Source organism: Schistocerca cancellata, chromosome 7 (assembly GCF_023864275.1).
Source record: "Schistocerca cancellata isolate TAMUIC-IGC-003103 chromosome 7, iqSchCanc2.1, whole genome shotgun sequence".
Classification (NCBI taxonomy): Eukaryota; Metazoa; Arthropoda; class Insecta; order Orthoptera; family Acrididae; genus Schistocerca; species Schistocerca cancellata.
This window is the reverse complement of record NC_064632.1, coordinates 239,751,282-239,766,512: the sequence shown is the minus strand read 5'-3', so window position 1 is coordinate 239,766,512 and position 15,231 is coordinate 239,751,282. Positions and strand designations below refer to the sequence as shown.

General features: G+C 42.5%; 1 protein-coding gene across 1 annotated transcript in view; it reads left to right on the top strand.

The window, feature by feature from the left end:
• LOC126092716 (orexin/Hypocretin receptor type 1-like) overlaps positions 1-14,828 on the top strand; it is a 116,148-nt gene extending 101,320 nt beyond the window's left edge. Inside the window, exon 8 of the mRNA XM_049908439.1 lies at positions 14,518-14,828. Within this exon, the coding sequence (XP_049764396.1) occupies positions 14,518-14,828 (311 nt within the window). The remainder of the gene's footprint in view (positions 1-14,517) is intronic.
• Positions 14,829-15,231: the final 403 nt, after the last annotated feature.

The window sequence follows — 15,231 nt, the reverse complement described above, 5'->3', positions numbered from 1 at the left end:
TAGCTTTAACCAGCTCCCTGTACTCAGTATTATATGAGACTCCCCGCTTTTTAGGAGCGCTTCAAACTCTGGCAATTTGCTGTGAACGCTTCATTGGTTAACTACTAGGATTCTAATATTCTCACCTCTGAAAGAGGATGGGGGGATATTTCTTTGTATCTTACACTAATAGTTCCAGGCCCTTCATAGCTATTGTTGTTTGTACTGAACGGAGAGTCACCTAATCCAAAAGAAAAACCTTATGGGCACCCCACACACAGTCAACTACCTGAGTGATAGCCCCTGATTTGTAGTGCTCACTTGACCCACTTGTTGTTGTAGTTGTTGTCTTAAGTCTAGAGACTGGTTTGATGCAGCTCTCCATGCTACTCTATCCTGTGCAAGCTTCTTCATCTCCCAGTACCTACTGCAACCTACATCCTTCTGAATCTGTTTAGTGTATTCATCTCTTGGTCTCCCTCTACGATTTTTACCCTCCACGCTGCCCTCCAGTACTAAATTGGTGATCCCTCGGTGTCTCAGAACATGTCCTACCAACCGATACCTTCTTCTAGTCAAGTTGTGCCACAAGCTCCTCTTCTCCCCAATCCTATTCAATACCTCCTCATTAGTTATGTGATTAACCCATCTAATCTTCAGCATTCTTCTGTAGCACCACATTTCGAAAGCTTCTATTCTCTTCTTGTCTAAGCTATTTATCGTCCACGTTTCACTTCCATACATGGCTACACTCCATACAAATACTTTCAGAAACGACTTCCTGACACTTAAATCAATACTCGATGTTAACAAATTTCTCTTCTTAAGAAACGCTCTCCTTGCCATTGCCAGTCTACATTTTATATCCTCTCTACTTCGACCGGCCCGCATCTCGTGGTCGTGCGGTAGCGTTCTCGCTTCCCACGCCCGGGTTCCCGGGTTCGATTCCCGGCGGGGTCAGGGATTTTCTCTGCCTCGTGATGGCTGGGTGTTGTGTGCTGTCCTTAGGTTAGTTAGGTTTAAGTAGTTCTAAGTTCTAGGGGACTTATGACCACAGCAGTTGAGTCCCATAGTGCTCAGAGCCATTTGAACCATTTTTGAACTTCGACCATCAGTTATTTTGCTCCCCAAATAGCAAAACTCCTTTGCTACTTTAAGTGTGTCATTTCCTAATCTAATTCCCTCAGCATCACCCGACTTAATTCAACTACATTCCATTATCCTCGTTTTGCTTTTGTTAATGTTCATCTTATACCCTCCTTTCAAGACACTGTCCTTTCCGTTCAACTGCTCTTCCAAGTCCTTTACTGTCTCTGACAGAATTACAATGTCATCGGCGAACCTCAAAGTTTTTATTTCTTCTCCATGGATTTTAATACCTACTCCGAACTTTTCTTTTGTTTCCTTTATTGCTTGCTCAATATACGGATTGAATAACATCGGGGATAGGCTACAACCCTGTCTCACTCCCTTCCCAACCACTGCTTCCCTTTCATGCCCCTCGACTCTTATAACTGCCATCTGGTTTCTGTACAAATTGTAAATAGCCTTTCGCTCTCTGTATTTTACCCTGCCACCTTCAGAATTTGAAAGAGAGTATTCCAGTCAACATTGTCAAAAGCTTTCTCCAAGTCTACAAATGTTAGAAATGTAGGTTTGCCTTTCCTTAATCTTTCTTCTAAGATAAGTCGTAGGGTCAGTATTGCCTCACGTGTTCCAATATTTCTACGGAATCCAAACTGATCTTCCCCGAGGTCTGCTTCTATCAGTTTTTCCATTCGTCTGTAAAGAATTCGCGTTAGTATTTTGCAGCTGTGGCTTATTAAACTGATAGTTCGGTAATTTTCACTTCTGTCAACACCTGCTTTCTTTGGGATTGGGATTATTATATTCTTCTTGAAGTCTGAGGGTCTTTCGCCTGTCTCATACATCTTGCTCACCAGATGGTAGAGTTTTGTCAGGACTGGCTCTTCCAAGGTTGTCAGTAGTTCTAATGGAATGTTGTCTACTCCGGGGGCCTTGTTTCGACTCAGATCTTTCAGTGCTCTGTCAAACTCTTCACGCAATGTCATATCTCCCATTTCATCTTCATCTACATCCTCTTCCATTTCCATGATATTGTCCTCAAGTACATCGCCCTTGTATAGGCCCTCTATATACTCCTTCCACCTTTCTGCTTTCCCTTCTTTGCTTAGAACTTAGGGAAACTTTACAGTTCTCAAACGTATGGTGCACAGACCCTTTGCAGTCTCTGGTTCAAGCCTTCCACTCGACTCAGAACCAGGGTGGCCGCAATCTTCTCGGGAGCATGCTGCAGACTGTGAGTTTCGTTCAAACTTTGTGGGAAATATTGGGATTCTCAACTTTCTCTGCAGTTGTGCAATGATCCAAGTATGGCTTCAGAGACCAAACTACAGGCTTCGTTTGTACTAATGTGCGCTACAATCTGAAGTTGGTTACACCCTGTTGCCTCAGTGGCTAGTGGGACAGCTCCTTCAACATGGTGAACGAGCTCCTCAGCCATACACAGTGAGTGCTCATAATGTTCGTCCCCATCCCTTTCTGCCATTTCTCTGTGAGGTACCATTATTCGCCGTACGTTTAAGTTGCCAACGATTAATAGATTTTACATAGGGGACAGAGCACATTTTTCAACACGTGAAGTGGGTGTCCCTGGCTTTGTTTCGATTTCAGTGGAAGACAGCGCTCCCACCACTAACACATCACTCACAGTCAAGTAGACGAGTAGTCATCGATCTTGTATTTCCAGCAGAAGGGACGTTATCCACAGGAAAGGATAGTATCTGAGATACCGGTACCTTTGTGACCTTTGGTACAATGCTCTAGAGGCCATTCATAGCAGCTTCCAGTCGCTTGACAGTAACCACAACAATTTCCACCTGCTCATGAACAGCTACTAACTAATCCTGTGTCCGAGAAGAACACACATAATGGTGGTGCTTGGTGCATTTCACAGAATAGTATACAAATAACTTTAAGTTAATCTTGCCGATTCTCTTAATTTATAGGTGCGATATCATAAAAGTATTACCAATAGTGTCCCATGAACCATGAACCTTGCCGTTGGTGGGGAGGCTTGCGTGCCTCAGCGATACAGATAGCCGTATCGTAGGTGCAACCACAACGGAGGCGTATCTGTTGAGAGGCCAGACAAACGTGTGGTTCCTGAAGAGTGGCAGCAGCCTTTTCAGTAGTTGCAGGGACAACAGTCTGGATGATTGACTGATCTGGCCTTGTAACACTAACCAAAACGACCTTGCTGTGCTGGTACTGCGAACGGCTGAGAGCAAGGGGAAACTACAGCCGTAATTTTTCCCGAGGACATGCTGCTTTACTGCATGGTTAAATGATGATGGCATCCTCCGGAGTTAAAACAGTCCCCCATTCGGATCTCCGGGCGGGGACTACTCAGGAGGACGTTGTTATCAAGAGAAAGAAAACTGGCGTTCTACGAATCGGAGCGTGGAATGTCAGATCCCTTAATCGGGCAGGTAGGTTAGAAAATATAAAAAGGGAAATAGATAGGTTAAAGTTAGATATAGTGGGAATTAGTGAAGTTCGGCAGCAGGAGGAACAAGATTTCTGGTCAGGTGAATACAGGGTTATAAATACAAAATCAAATAGGGGTAATGCAGGAGTAGGTTTAATGAATAGAAAAAATAGGAATGCGGGTAAGCTACTACAAACAGCATAGTGAACGCATTATTTTGGCCAAGATAGATACGAAGCCCACGCCTACCACAATAGTACAAGTTTACATGCCAACTAGCTCCGCAGATGACGAAGAGATTGATGAAATGTATGATGAGATAAAAGAAGTTATTCAGATAGTGAAGAGAGACAGATGTGAAAATTACCGAACTATCAGTTTAATAAGCCACAGCTGCAAAATACTAACGCGAATTCTTTACAGACGAATGGAAAAACTAGTAGAAGAAGACTTCGAGGAAGATCAGTTTGGATTCCATAGAAATGTTGGAACACGTGAGGCAATACTGACCCTACGACTTATCTTAGAAGTAAGATTAAGGAAAGGCAAACCTTCCTTCCTTCCTTTCTGGCATTTGTAGATTTATAGAAAGCTTTTGACAATGTTGACTGGAATACTCTCATTCAAATTCTGAAGGTGGCAGGGGTAAAATACAGGGAGCGAAAGGCTATTTACAATTTGTACAGAAACCAGATGGCAGTTATAAGAGTCGAGGGGCATGAAAGGGAAACAGTGGTTGGGAAGGGAGTGAGACATGGTTGGAGCCTATCCCCGATGTTATTCAATCTGTATACTGAGCAAGCAGTAAAGGAAACAAAAGAAAAATTCGGAGTAGGAATTAAAATCCATGGAGAAGAAATAAAAACTTTGAGGTTCGCCGATGACATTGTAATTCTGTCAGAGACAGCAAAGCACCTGGAAAAGCAGCAGAACGGAATGGACAGCGTCTTGAAAGGAGGGTATAAGATGAACATCAACAAAAGTAAAACGAGGATAATGGAATGTAGTCGAATTAAATCGGGTGATGCTGAGGGAATTAGATTAGGAAATGAGATGCTTAAAGTAGTAAATGAGTTTTGCTATTTGGGGTGCAAAATAACTAATGATGGTCGAAGTAGAGAGGATATAAAACGTAGACTGGCAATGGCAAGGAAAGAGTTTCTTAAGAAGAGAAATTTGTTAACATCGAGTATAGATTTAAGTGTCAGGCAGTCGTTTCTGGAAGTATTTGTATGGAGTGTAGCCACGTATAGAAGTGAAACATGGACGATAAATGGTTTGGACAAGAAGAGAATAGAAGCTTTCGTAATGTGGTGCTACAGAAGAATGCTGAAGATTAAATGGGTAGATCACATAACTAATGAGGAGATACTGAATACAATTGGAGAGAAGAGAAATTTGTGGCGCAACTTGACTAGAAGAAGGGATCGGTTATTAGGGCATATTCTGAGGCATCAAGGGATCACTAATTTAGCACTGGAGGGCAGCGTGGAGGGTAAAAATCGTAGAGGGAGACCAAGAGATGAATACGCTAAGCAGATTCAGTAGGTACTGGGAGATGAAGAAGCTTGCACAGGATAGAGTAGCATGGAGAGCTGCATCAAACCAGTCTCTGGACTGAAGATCACAACAACAACCAATAGTGTTTCACAACTGAGGCGATTTATAGTAAATATGAAATTGCTATTACAACAGAAAAGCTTGGTACAAATTTTACTGTTCCTCTGAAACGTTTTTCAAGTTCTGGACACTAACAAATTCAACAGTGGTGTTAATTTACGATGAATGCAGACAACATACACTCCATTTAAAAGAGAAAGCTAATGTGACTAGATGTGTTTTTACAATAAATGTAAATCACAGACGTCGATTCAGTACGAAATAGGTTATGCGTTATACTTGACACTTAATGAGGGTTATCCAAAATATACATGTGGGCTCGTTAAAGTAGATATAGCTATTGTGTGCTGTTATCTGTTAGACGACGCTAAAACACAACCCACACTCATTCATAGGATAGTTTGGATGTGGCAGCCATTTCAGTGATTTGTGCTACATGGTCTTTCCCGAGATGGAAAGGCGTAGTTCCTTCAGTGATCCGATATTTGCTTCTGGATAGAAGTAATTGTACGGAGATGAAAACAAAATTTGATGTTGTCTTTGGCGATCCAGAACCATCAGTGACAATGTTCACACATTATCGATTCACCAAATTTAAATACGGCCGAGCGTCTGTTTTAGAGGACCACTCAGGACGCCCAGCAAATTTTGAAAAAAAAAAATCCACAACACGATTCTCACTGATAATCAAATGAAAATGCACAAAGTAGCTGAGGAGATAGGTCAGTCTAATCAGCTGGAAAAAATTTACCAATGATGTATGCGCGATATGTACGTGTAAACCGTCTTACTCATAAACTTTGTAGAAAATGGGGAAACGGTAGCTAGACAACACCACAGAGAGATATCGGATCGCTTCTAAAGAAACTGAAGGAACCATATCTCCATTTGGTGAAGAAGAAGGGCTGTTTCATCACGACAATGTGGCAGTAGATTTCTCTGAAGTCGTCTCTTACCAGATAGAATTGATGAAGGTCATCGAAAAAGTTCAAAGAAGGGCAGCCCGTTTTGTACTATCGCGAAATAGGGGGGAGAGAATCACGGATATGATCCGCGAGTTAGGAATGACAGTCATTAATACAAAGGCGTTTCTCGTTGCGGCGAGATTTCTTCACGAAATTTCAATCACCAACTTTCTCCTCCGAATGTGAGAATATTTTGCTGATGTCCATCCACATTGGCAGAAATTATAAAAGTAATAAAATAAGAGAAATCATAGCACGCACGTAAGGATTTCAATGGTGGTTTTCCCGGGCGCTGTTCGAGAATGGAACTATAGGGAAATCGTGCAAAGCTGGCTAAGTGAGAACTGTAGAGCAGTCACGCAGATGCAGAAGAAACTGCATGAATTGCTTTATTAATCGTAGCCGTAACCCCGTATTTGCTCAGCCTGGCTTGCTGCGATTTCTTCTTGTTGCCAAACATCAAGACATGGCTAACAGGTGAAAAATTCTGCTCAAATAAGAACGTCATCGTCGAGACAGAGTCGTATTTTGGAGATATTGACAACTCTTATTTTTCGTAGAGGTTAAGCAGGGGTTAGAGTTTTTGGATAAATACGAATGCCTATGAGGGCTCTATACTGAAAAATAATTTTTTTCAGCGTCTCTACATTACTGACGCTGGTACGTACTGAATCACCTTTATCCATCGGTCTCAGTTATTAGATGTCCTTCACAACAAATGCATCTAGATTGATAAGTCTGGTAAATTTTCATGACAGATAGGAATATTTTATCCAACGTGATTGTTGGTGATCGCAATTCTTGTAACAAGTTTGCTTCAAATAGGTCTAGTGCAGAGTTAATTCATTGACAGCTATGTTAAGGCTGGTGTGGGCAAATATCGTCCCATGGGCCGCACTGCGGTCGGCTAATCGTTTCATGCGGCCCTTAAGACAGTCAGAATTTTTCTGTAACAATTTATACATTTTCTGAAATGCAAAGTTAACTAATGCACGCAATCATTTCTAAAGGTGAGTCCCTCCGCTAGCCTCTGCTTCCACAGAGTGGCCTCCAAGCCAAAACTATCGTCAACTCCGGCCTTAAAGGACCACATTTTGTGGAACAGGGGGACCTGTATGCATTGGCATACCAGCTCCCGACTCATTCTAGTCGCTCTCCTGTGGTTGCCTAAAGCTTGATATTCTTTTCCTATTGCAGGCTTAATCCACCTTGGCTTCACGTCTGATCGCAGTGTCGGTGACCAAGCATGGCGAAAATTGACAACAGAATATGCAGTACCTAACAAAGACCATTAGTAGAATTTGTGTTCTCCGTATAGCTGTGGAGTCCACGCCTGTCACTGAGATAAGAAAACATTGCGTAGATTGAGAAACTTACGTTTTTGCACGGTTTTCTCTGTACAGTCGGCAATCTTTCCAAGGTTGTGGTTATGAGGGAAGACAGAAGGGAGCTTAGGTTTTAACGTCATGTCGACGACGGAGTCATTAGAGACGAAGCACAAGATCGGATTAGACATAAATTGAGAAGGAAGTCGGCGGTGTTCTTTTTTTAAGAATCATCCCAGCATCCTTCTTAAGCGATTTAGGAAAACCAACAAAGTATCTAAGTAAGACAACATAAATTCAGCTACTACTAGCAAAGTAATGTGGAATCTCTATTGAGTTAGATCAAATTTACATTTATTATAATTTTGTACATGGAGAAAAGAAAGATGTGTTTAGCATTGCAGATCAGAAAAATAATATAAAATAAAAACAGGATCTGCCGACGGTGTGGCCGAGCGGTTCTGGGCGCTTCAGTCTGGAACCGCGCGACCGCTACGGTCGCAGGTTCGAATCCTGCTTCGGGCATGGATGTGTGTGATGTCCTTAGGTTAGTTAGGTTTAAGTAGTTCTAAGTTCTAGGGGACTGATGACCACAGATGTTAAGTCCCATAGTGCTCAGAGCCATTTGAAAAACAGGATCGACACGGTACAAGATCTTGTATGCATACTAGTAGTACTGCCTTGGGCTAACAGTAGCAAAACAGACGTTCTCAGAAGATGGGCTACCCCACCTGCCGACCTGATTCACAACTGACCAGTTACTATTACCGCCTCTCCATTAAAGGTACAGCCATCAACGCTGTCAATGTAATAACTTCCTGCATCGGACATACAGAAATTTAATACAGACATACGAGAAAGTCATTTTACACATTCAGTTTCACTTCATACTCAAAGGAGTACTCTCTTCTGTCTGCCTGCCAAAAAAGCACTTCACTCACGTTCATTGTCACGAGCGCATTCATCTGTAAAATTAGTATAAAACGAAATTAATTCCGGTTGTTATATTTATTTGATTGAAAAAAGCGAAAGTTATTGTTATTGTCATTAACTCCATTACCATAAAATGAATAAATGGCGGGAGAATTGATTTACTTCTGACGTTACTAGATGATGCCACCGTCCCTCTTCTGTGTATGTACAGTGTTCAGCAAACTCCATTTTACATAAACGAATTTCTGGTCAAAATCTACTATCTGTGGTGGGTGTGCGTCACATTCTCGTGTGTAAATCAGCCACCAGCAGTACTACGAGTGAATCATGTCAATGATGAGTCGACTGTGCGAAGTGCAGATTTCTAAAATACCAAAAGCTGCAAATTGCGCATGCGCAGAAATACGTGACTGTGGTGTCGTCTGCTAACATTGGAAATTAACCTATTCTCACAGATCTCGCCCATGTTGTAGTAGTGGCTTCGGTGTATTCTTAGTCTTTATTTTGTTGTTCACTTTGTTTTCGTGGTACATTGCAAAGATTGCACGAGGGCCTAGTATTTTTCCTGCTATTGTTCTAAAAGAGAGACAAAATATCTGAAAGAAAAAAGTTCTACAATGACTGTACAAAGAAAAGGCCTACAGAATGCACAGGCCCAAATGAGAACGTAAATGGATGAACGTTTTCTAATAAATATCGATTCAACAAGTCAGAAGGACTTAACAAGAAAAATAATTTTCGATGTTATTTGACAATTACAAAAAAAATATAAAAAAAAAAGATACAAAGGATAAAGTAAAAGGGAGCTTTGTAAATATTGTTAGACTTGTTTGTAAGTACATATTTTATAGAGTAGCTAAATATAGATTTTTCGAAATGTTTAGATGACTTTTCTTTCCATTCTCAGGAGTGTAGAGAATTTACCAATCGACCTTTGTCCATAACATCCACTACTAATTTAGCTTTGGTCATTAGCGAGCTCTGTTATGAGTGGTTGTTCACACATTGTTACTGTATTTCGATTTTTCTGTAAGAGGGACTGCCTCACATAACCTCACTTTCACCATTCAGGTAGGAAACTGCACAGCGGATAGCTATCACAACAAACGCAATTTTGGCGCTGACGTGTAAACAAAAACAGCTACTTGTGACAGGTGAGACTCAGTACAGGAGGGGCGCCACATGGCTCACTTGCCACGAGTAGTTGAACAGAATGACCTTCTCAATGCCAACCGGCATGGATTTCGAAAACATCGATCTTGTCAAACCCAACTCGCACTTTTCTCACATGACATACTGAAAGCTTTGATCAAGGCAACCACGTAGATGCAATATTTCTTCATTTCCGGAAAGCATCTGACTCAGTACTGCACCTACACTTGTCAGAAGTACGATCATATGGGGTATCAAGTGAAATTTGTGACTGGATTGAGGACCTTTTGTTACAGAGGACACAGCATGCTACCTTGGATTCAGAGTCATCGTCAGATGTAGGAGTAACTTCAGGACAGTAAAGTCAGGCTTTTTGCAGATTATGCAGTTATCTAAAATGAAATACCATCTCAAAGAAGCTGCATAAATATTCAGTCAAGTCTTGATAAGATTTCAACGTGGCGCAGAGATTGGCAACTTGCTCTAAATGTTCAAAAATCTAAAATTTTGCTGTTAAAAAAAAAAACAAAAAAATTATTTTCCTACGACTATATCATCTCACGGTGGTTTGCAGAGCATAGATGAAGATGTATGTGCAGTAGATTGTCACAAAACTGCTCGAGTAGATGGCACTCTGAAACTACTGCATCTCAGAAACATTTGGCTGTCACGATCAGTATATCATTGACATCACTGTCCCACTCGCGATGCGTTCGACTGTTGATTTACACGCAGCCACGTAACATGCATCCATCCCGAGTAGTCCAGAAAGTTGTTCGTGTAAAACACGATTTATACTAAAGTTGATAGTTTCTTCTTGCTTGTGTTTTGCTGCTCCATAACTGTGTACTTAATTGATATCCACTCTATTTACTAAAAAGTTCTTTATTATACTCCGCCGGCCGGCGTGGCCGAGCGGTTCGCACCCTCTGCAATAAAAAAAACTGAGTTAATAGATCAACAACGAACTTAAAAGGGTATCTTACGACGTCCGCCCCGATCAGATTCAACGAAAAAAAGCGGTTCTAGGCGCTACAGTCTGGAACCGCGCGACCACTACGGTCGCAGGTTCGAATCCTACCTCGGGCATGGATGTGTGTGATGTCCTTAGGTTAGTTAGGTTTAAGTAGTTCTAAGTTCTAGGGGACTGATGACCTCAGCAGTTAAGTCCCATAGTGCTCAGAGCCATTTTCATTATACTCCAGTCAGTTCTGGCTTTTATACGGAAGCCATTTTCGATTGAAATCTGAAATCGTATCTGCAGTCAAACGATGTACAAAGGCTGTAATGAATACTTAAATAACTTACGTTGTAGGAATGTGGGAGTTTTGACATAATAAACTTTTAAGTTTACAAATGTACAGTGTAAATATAGTAAGAAGAAAACATGCAAATATAGCATGACTGACTGTTCTGTCGGTGCTTGGTAGAACATTTTGTGTGTTATGAATGATACACACACAACACTGATGTAATATTCTACTATATTTATTGTTATTTCAGAAACCGGCTTTCGGCTCTTGCGGCATCATTAGGTACAAAGATAAGTATGTGGTGCAATGAAATTTTGTAGGATAAAAGATTTTGAACTAGTGCATGTACAGTGTGTCTCCATTCCCAGACATGAAAATGTTAATGTCAGATTTAGGAATAAAATGAGCGAAACTACTTCAGTGTAAAAAGAAGTGTTAAAAATTTGACTTTTACTTACCTACTTAATCTCACAAGTATACATTATTTGTTTATAATTTACGATCTATTAAAGACAAGACTGTTTTTTTTTTTCAGACAGACCCGTGGAATATATCACCAAAGTTCATTGTTAAATTTATTTTCTTCTATAAACAATTGTATAGTTTGTATATAGTTCATCAGTTAATGTGTCACTTATTTCATGTCAGTTAAATAATCTTACGGAAATACGGAAGCGTCCGATCTAACCCGTCGGCTTTGACCCATGACGTCACAAATATAGCGGAAACGACAATTCCAATATGGCGGATATAGAAACGTTGCATACGTATCACAAAGACGAAAACACATAGAAAAAGAACACACACAAAGGTTTCACAAGAACAATCTGCTAACATTGATAGCAAACAAAGATAATAATAAACAAGTGGTACTCAAGGCCAGGCAGGGGGGGCTGCGCCCCCCCCCCCCCCCCCCGGCCAAAAAAAAACTCCCAACCTAACCTCGTATTCAGGGCTACGCTACAGATCAATGTGTAGGTCAATCAAAAGATAAAAAAAAAGAAACAAATAAAAAAAAGAAAAAAACAATATTGATTCATTAGACATAACGAGTAGCGACAAAACATATAGACCATAAAGATTGAAATGACGTCACATACCACAACACCCTTACGTCACGGGTCAAAGCCGACGCGTGAGATCGGATGTTTCTGTTGACCCATCTTACATCGCATTCACACTGAAATAATTCCTCTCGTTTTATTCCTAAATCTTACCTTAACATTTTCATCTCTGTAAATGGAGATACTCTGTAGATACACTAGTTTAAAATCTCTGCACCACGTATTTATTTTTGTGCCTGATGATACCCGAAAGCCGATTTATGAAATAAATAATAAATATGGCAGAATATTGCACCACTATTGTGTGTGTTTTTATTCACAAAGAAAAACATAGTTCATTTTGTGCTACAGTGAAGATGAGTTACGTGATTCAGAAAGTAAAAGTCGAGTAGCTTTAAACGTGATATGCCGAATAATATCGTAGGAAAATGGGCTTATCACAACTGCAAAAACTGTAGATTTTGATAAATGAAAAGTATTGCCATGCTCTAGTATTAAAAGGAACTACATATCGACATGTTAGAGATTTTAAATTTTATACTTTATCAATAAAAAACTAAATGTTGTTTGGATTGAATGAAATTCTAAACTAATTTCAGTGGACGTTGCGTCACGTCTGAAGGTCACGAGGCCTACGAGAGAGACAGGCTGCGGCGCGTACGTCACGATCATAGTCGTGTGCTCGCTCGCTCGCTCAAATCAGCAGACAGACTTCGTTTCTACCCCTTTTAACTCGTAACTTAGCGTGTTCGTACAAACGAAAACTGTATCTTCTACTGGAATCCGCTATTATGGAATCTGACTTATTAGTTCTACAATGACAGGAAGTCCATGGGCATACTTATAATTTGTTACGGCTGTACTGGCGTACAATAAAATAAAATCATGCTAAAATGATTATTAGTTGCATATGGCACCACTTCCAGCAAGTAATGAATACTGTTAAGCAGAAGAGACTAAACGCTATAAACAAGCCGTTATACGATTTATATCGAGTATTGATCTTAAATTAAACTTTGTTGTAGTACTGTTAATCAGTAAGACTTCATACACGACTGATAATTAAAATTGCTACACCAAGAAGAAACGCAGATGATAAACGGTTATTCATTGGAAAAATATATTATACTATAACTGACATGCGATTACATTTTAACGCAATTTTGGTGCATAGATCCTGAAAAATCAGTACCCAGAACAACCACCTCTGGCCGTAATAACGGCCTTGATACGCCTGGGCATTGAGTCAAAAGAGAACTTCGATAGTGTGTACAGGTACATCTGCCCATGCAGCTTCAACACGATACCACAGTTCATCAAAAGTAGTGACTGGCGTATTATGACGAGCCAGTTGCTCGTCCACCATTGACCAGACGTTTTCAGTTGGTCAGAGATGTGAATGTGCTGGCCAGGGCAGCAGTCGAATATTTTCTGCATCTAGAAAGACCCGTACAGGACCTGCAACATGCAGTCGTGCATTACCCTGCTGAAATGTAGGGTTTCGCAGGTATCGAATGAAGGGTAAAGACACGGGTTGTAACACATCTGAAATGTAACGTCCGCTGTTCAAAGTGCCGTCAATGCGAACAAGAGGTGACCGAGACGTGTAGCCAATGGCACCCCATACCATTACGCCGGATGATACGCCAGTATGGCGATGACGAATACACGCTTCCAGTACGCGTTCGCGGTGGTAAGACGGATGCGACCATCATGATACTGTAAACAGAACCTGGATTCATCCGAAAAAATGACGTTTTGTCATTCGTGCACGCAGGTTCGTCGTCGAGTACACCATCGCAGGCACTCCTGTCTGTGATGCAGCGTCAAGGGTAACCGCAGCCACGGTCTCCGAGCTGATATTCCATGCTGTTGCAAACGTCGTCGAACTGTTCGTGCAGATGGTTGTTGTCTTGCAAACGTCCCCATCTGTTGAGTCAGGGATCGAGACGTGGCTGCACGACCCGTTACAGCCATGTGGATAAGGTGCCTTCATCCCGACTGCTAGTGATACGACGCCGTTGGGATCCAGAACGGCGTTCCGTATTACCCTCCTGAACCCACCGATCCCATATTCTGCTAACAGTCAATGGATCTCGACCAACGCGAGCAGCAATGTCGCGATACGATAAACCGCAATCGCGATAGGCTACAATCCGACCTTTATCAAAGTCGGAAACGTGATGGTACACATTTCTACTCCTTACACGAGGCATCACAACAACGTTTCACCAGGCAACGCCGGTCAACTGCTGTTTGTGTATGAGAAATCGGTTGGAAACTTAGGTGTCACCACCGGCACCAACCTTGTGTGAATGCTCTGAAAAGCTAATAATTTGCATATCACAGCATCTTCTTCCTGTCGGTTAAATTTCGCGTCTGTAGCACGTCATCTTTGTGGTGTAGCAATTTTTATGGCCAGTAGCGTAATAGCAGATTCCAGTGAAAGATGTAATTCTCGTTAGTACTTACACGCCCAGCTGCGAGTTAACAGGTTTAGAAACGCATTTTGTCTGCTGAGCTAAGCGAGCGACCGTGTTCAGGACTACCTTCGTGACGTACGCACCGCGGCCTGTCTTTCTCGTGGGCCTCGTGAAGATCGAGTGTGAAGTTACGTCCTCTTTGTGCGGGTGTGCTGAAGTTGGAACACTCCGAAATTTTGTCGGTACAGTTCGCCGAAGCACTTTCCGATAAGCAGCTGGTGGCCGGTTTCAGGCAAGTTCCGGCGCGAGTTCCGGCGCACGTTCGGGCTGTGGTGCTGGCGCGGGGGCGGCAACCGGCTGGGCCCGACGCGGGGGCGGGCGCGGCGCGGCGGCCGGCGCACGCCCGGCAGGCTGGCGGGGGCCAGCTACGCGTGCGCCGGCGCCGGCGCCTCCCCCGGCGCCGCCGGCAACTCGACCGTGGCGTACACGGGCCGCTTCACGGAGACGGTGCCGCTGCAGCAGACCGCCACGGCCACGGCTAACGCCAGCCACCTGCCGCCCGCCGTCGCCGCCGCCATCGTCCGCATCGACGACGTCGACTGACGCCGGAGCCGGCTGGCCGCCGCCGACGACCACCTCGACGAGGTGGCCAGCACCAGTCTGTAGCGGAGGCGCCGCGGTGCCAGCCGGCCCACGCAGTAACCCTTAGAAGACGAGAAACCCCGGTTCTACTTCCGGACGGCACTTGATTGTAGACTACAGTGTTGGTTAAAGCAGGACAGCAGGTGATGCCAGGGCCCTGCATAGTGCCTCACGATGTGCTTTCACTCGGGTGCTCAAGATGCACGGTCCCTTTTTTTTTTTTTTTTTTTTTTTTTTTTTTTTTTTTTTTTTTTTTTTTTTTACATCGTGATCAAGTCTTCCGGGGAGTGCGAGGTGTGAAGGAAGCAAGCTCCGCCTCTCAAAACCCAACACACTGACAGCCACAAAGACGACCAAAGCTGGG